The 2314-nt window shown below is 63.5% G+C and overlaps 1 protein-coding gene across 2 annotated transcripts in view; it reads right to left on the reverse strand.

Moving 5' to 3' along the window:
* Positions 1–2314, reverse strand: part of PUS1 (pseudouridylate synthase 1) — a 10535-nt gene that overhangs the window by 1820 nt on the left and 6401 nt on the right. For both annotated transcript variants that reach the window (XM_023537400.1, XM_011371381.2), the window contains exon 5: positions 20–711. In XM_023537400.1, coding sequence (XP_023393168.1) covers positions 20–711 — 692 coding nt within the window. The remainder of the gene's footprint in view (positions 1–19; positions 712–2314) is intronic.

Genomic DNA, 2314 nt, shown 5'->3' on the forward strand with positions numbered 1-2314 from the left:
CTCGGGCCTGCCCCCTCACCTGGCCTCGCGGGCTGGCGGCCGCCTGGGCGGTGGCGCTGAAGTCGTGCACGGGCAGCGTGCTCAGCCACTGGGCCATGGAGCGCTCGTGGCGCTCGGTGCTGACGATGGTCGGGTAGATGTGCTGCTCCTTGAAGGCCGCGGCCTCCGCCTCCTGCCCCGCCCAGTCCAGCGGCTCGTGCAGCCCGTCGTTGCCGAAGCGCCGGTTGTACCGCTCGAAGTGCACGCGCTCCAGGACCAGGCCGAGCCCCGGCGCCTTGGGCACGTCCACCTTCGCCTCCCCCCAGCTGCGCTCCAGCACGTCCTCGGGCGCGTAGCCCTTGGCGATGGCCACCACCAGGCCCACCATCTTGCGGATCTGGTGCGTCATGAAGCTCTGCCCGGTCACCTTGATGACCGCGAACTCCAGGCCGTCGCGCTCGAACGGCTCCTCGCAGAACATGTCCAGGACGTAGCGCTGGGCGCTGGGCTCGCGGGGCCCCTTCTGCGACGTGAAGTTGTGGAAGTTGTGGGTGCCCTTGTAGCGTGCCAGCAGCCTGTTCACGCGCCGCAGCGTCTCGGCGCTCAGCCGGTACGTCTCGTCCTGCACGTCGCGGTCCTTGTGCGCGAAGGCGAACGTGGGCAGCATGTACAGGTAGGTCCGGGCGTCGCAGCGGTTCTTGGAGTTGAAGCCGCCCGTGACCCGCTTCAGTCCTGGGGGGAGGGGGGCAGAAAGGCTGCAGACCTGCGCCCGACCCGCCTGATGCCAGCGAGGCTCGGCTCCCTGCAGGCAGCAGGTCCCCGCGCACGCGCGACATCCCGAACCTCAACCCAGTGCAAACGAGCCCCTGCTCCCTGGCGCTGACCTGACCTGAGGGACGAAACCTGCCAGGGGCGGGGGGCGGGTGCTGACCCGAGCCCACGGTGGGAGTCACCCTGCGGATCCAGGCACAGACGCGGCACTGCGTGTGACAGCAGAGAACGAAAAGGGAGCACGGCCAGCACCGGGAAGACGACCGAATACATTCTGCAGCGTTGGCAAGATGAGGGGGACAGCCCCCCGACCCGGAAGCAGGCCGCAGGCGCCCGCTGCTGCCTCCCCCGCAGGAGCACCCAGCAGGTGCTCGGTAAATGTTTGCCTATTAAGTGACGGAGTGATTAGCAGGGGAGCGAAGGACCTCACAGGGGCTCCGTCCGCGGGAGCGGAAGCGCGGGTGCCGCCTGCACTTGCAGAGCAGCGGGGACTCCTGGCGGGGTCTGGTCCCGGGGCTGGGGGCGGGGAGCACGCTCCCCCACCGGACACTGCCAGGCGGTTTCCTCACACGGGGCCTGCAGTCACTACCTGGGACGGCCCGTCCACCGGGTTATGAGGGTCCAGCCTCCCAGGGAGTCCGACTGAAAACTCGACTCGGACTCGGTCTCATATTTACGGCGTGAGTTTGGGCGCTGGGCCCTCCCAGGTGGCTGTGACCTTGGGAGGCCGATGAAGCGCTGGCTCTGTGCCCAGCTTGCTCATCTATCTCCACATGGGCACAATGACGCCAGCGCCGCACTGGTTAGGAGCCTGACTGCCTCCAGGCAGCAGCTGCGTTGTGCTCCTTGTTCCTCTGTCTCTCCTGTCGTGTTTGATTGAGGGTAATTTTAGTTTTAATTTTTTGTCTTGCGTTAAAAATTCAACTTCATTGACTCTGAGTACCCTAAGTCTGCTGTGTGCGTGTGATGTCAGTTGTTGAGCACATGACCGCTGTGGAAAGGCGGGAAATGCTAGCAGACAACCATGTCGCCAGGAGGTCACAGAAGCAGTGCCAACTCCTGAAGTCCCTGTGTATAGGGCATGGCACTGCTTCAGCGCAAGCCGGGAGCCACCTATGGAAGACGTCACAATCTCCTCCATGGAATGAACGGTCAGAGGCATCCACTGGGACTTCAGGAGGGTTTACTCTCGGAAGGGCTGGGGAGGGGGCGCTATCCTCACGAGGCAAAGAAAGGCCACAGGGTCACCCAAACAACACCGTGTTATACCAGAAGTGAACTGGACAGCGGGCAACCGACAACCGCCAACAGGGTGACTGACTTTGCATTAAGAACCCCACTTAAGACCAGCAGCCAAATAAAGGCTCCCAGCAGCTTCCTTCATATTAGCCCCAAACTGGAAACACGCAAATGCCCATCGGCAGGTAAACGGACACTTTGCAGATGCGCCTGTAATGGGACACCGTGCGGCTGCAAACAGGAACCAATGGGAAACAGTGACGTGGAGACTCTCGCACCAGGCGCAGTGGGAGACGCCAGACAGAAAGCACGCGCTGGGTGCTCC

Source organism: Pteropus vampyrus, unplaced genomic scaffold (genome assembly GCF_000151845.1).
Source record: "Pteropus vampyrus isolate Shadow unplaced genomic scaffold, Pvam_2.0 Scaffold189, whole genome shotgun sequence".
NCBI lineage: Eukaryota > Metazoa > Chordata > Mammalia > Chiroptera > Pteropodidae > Pteropus > Pteropus vampyrus.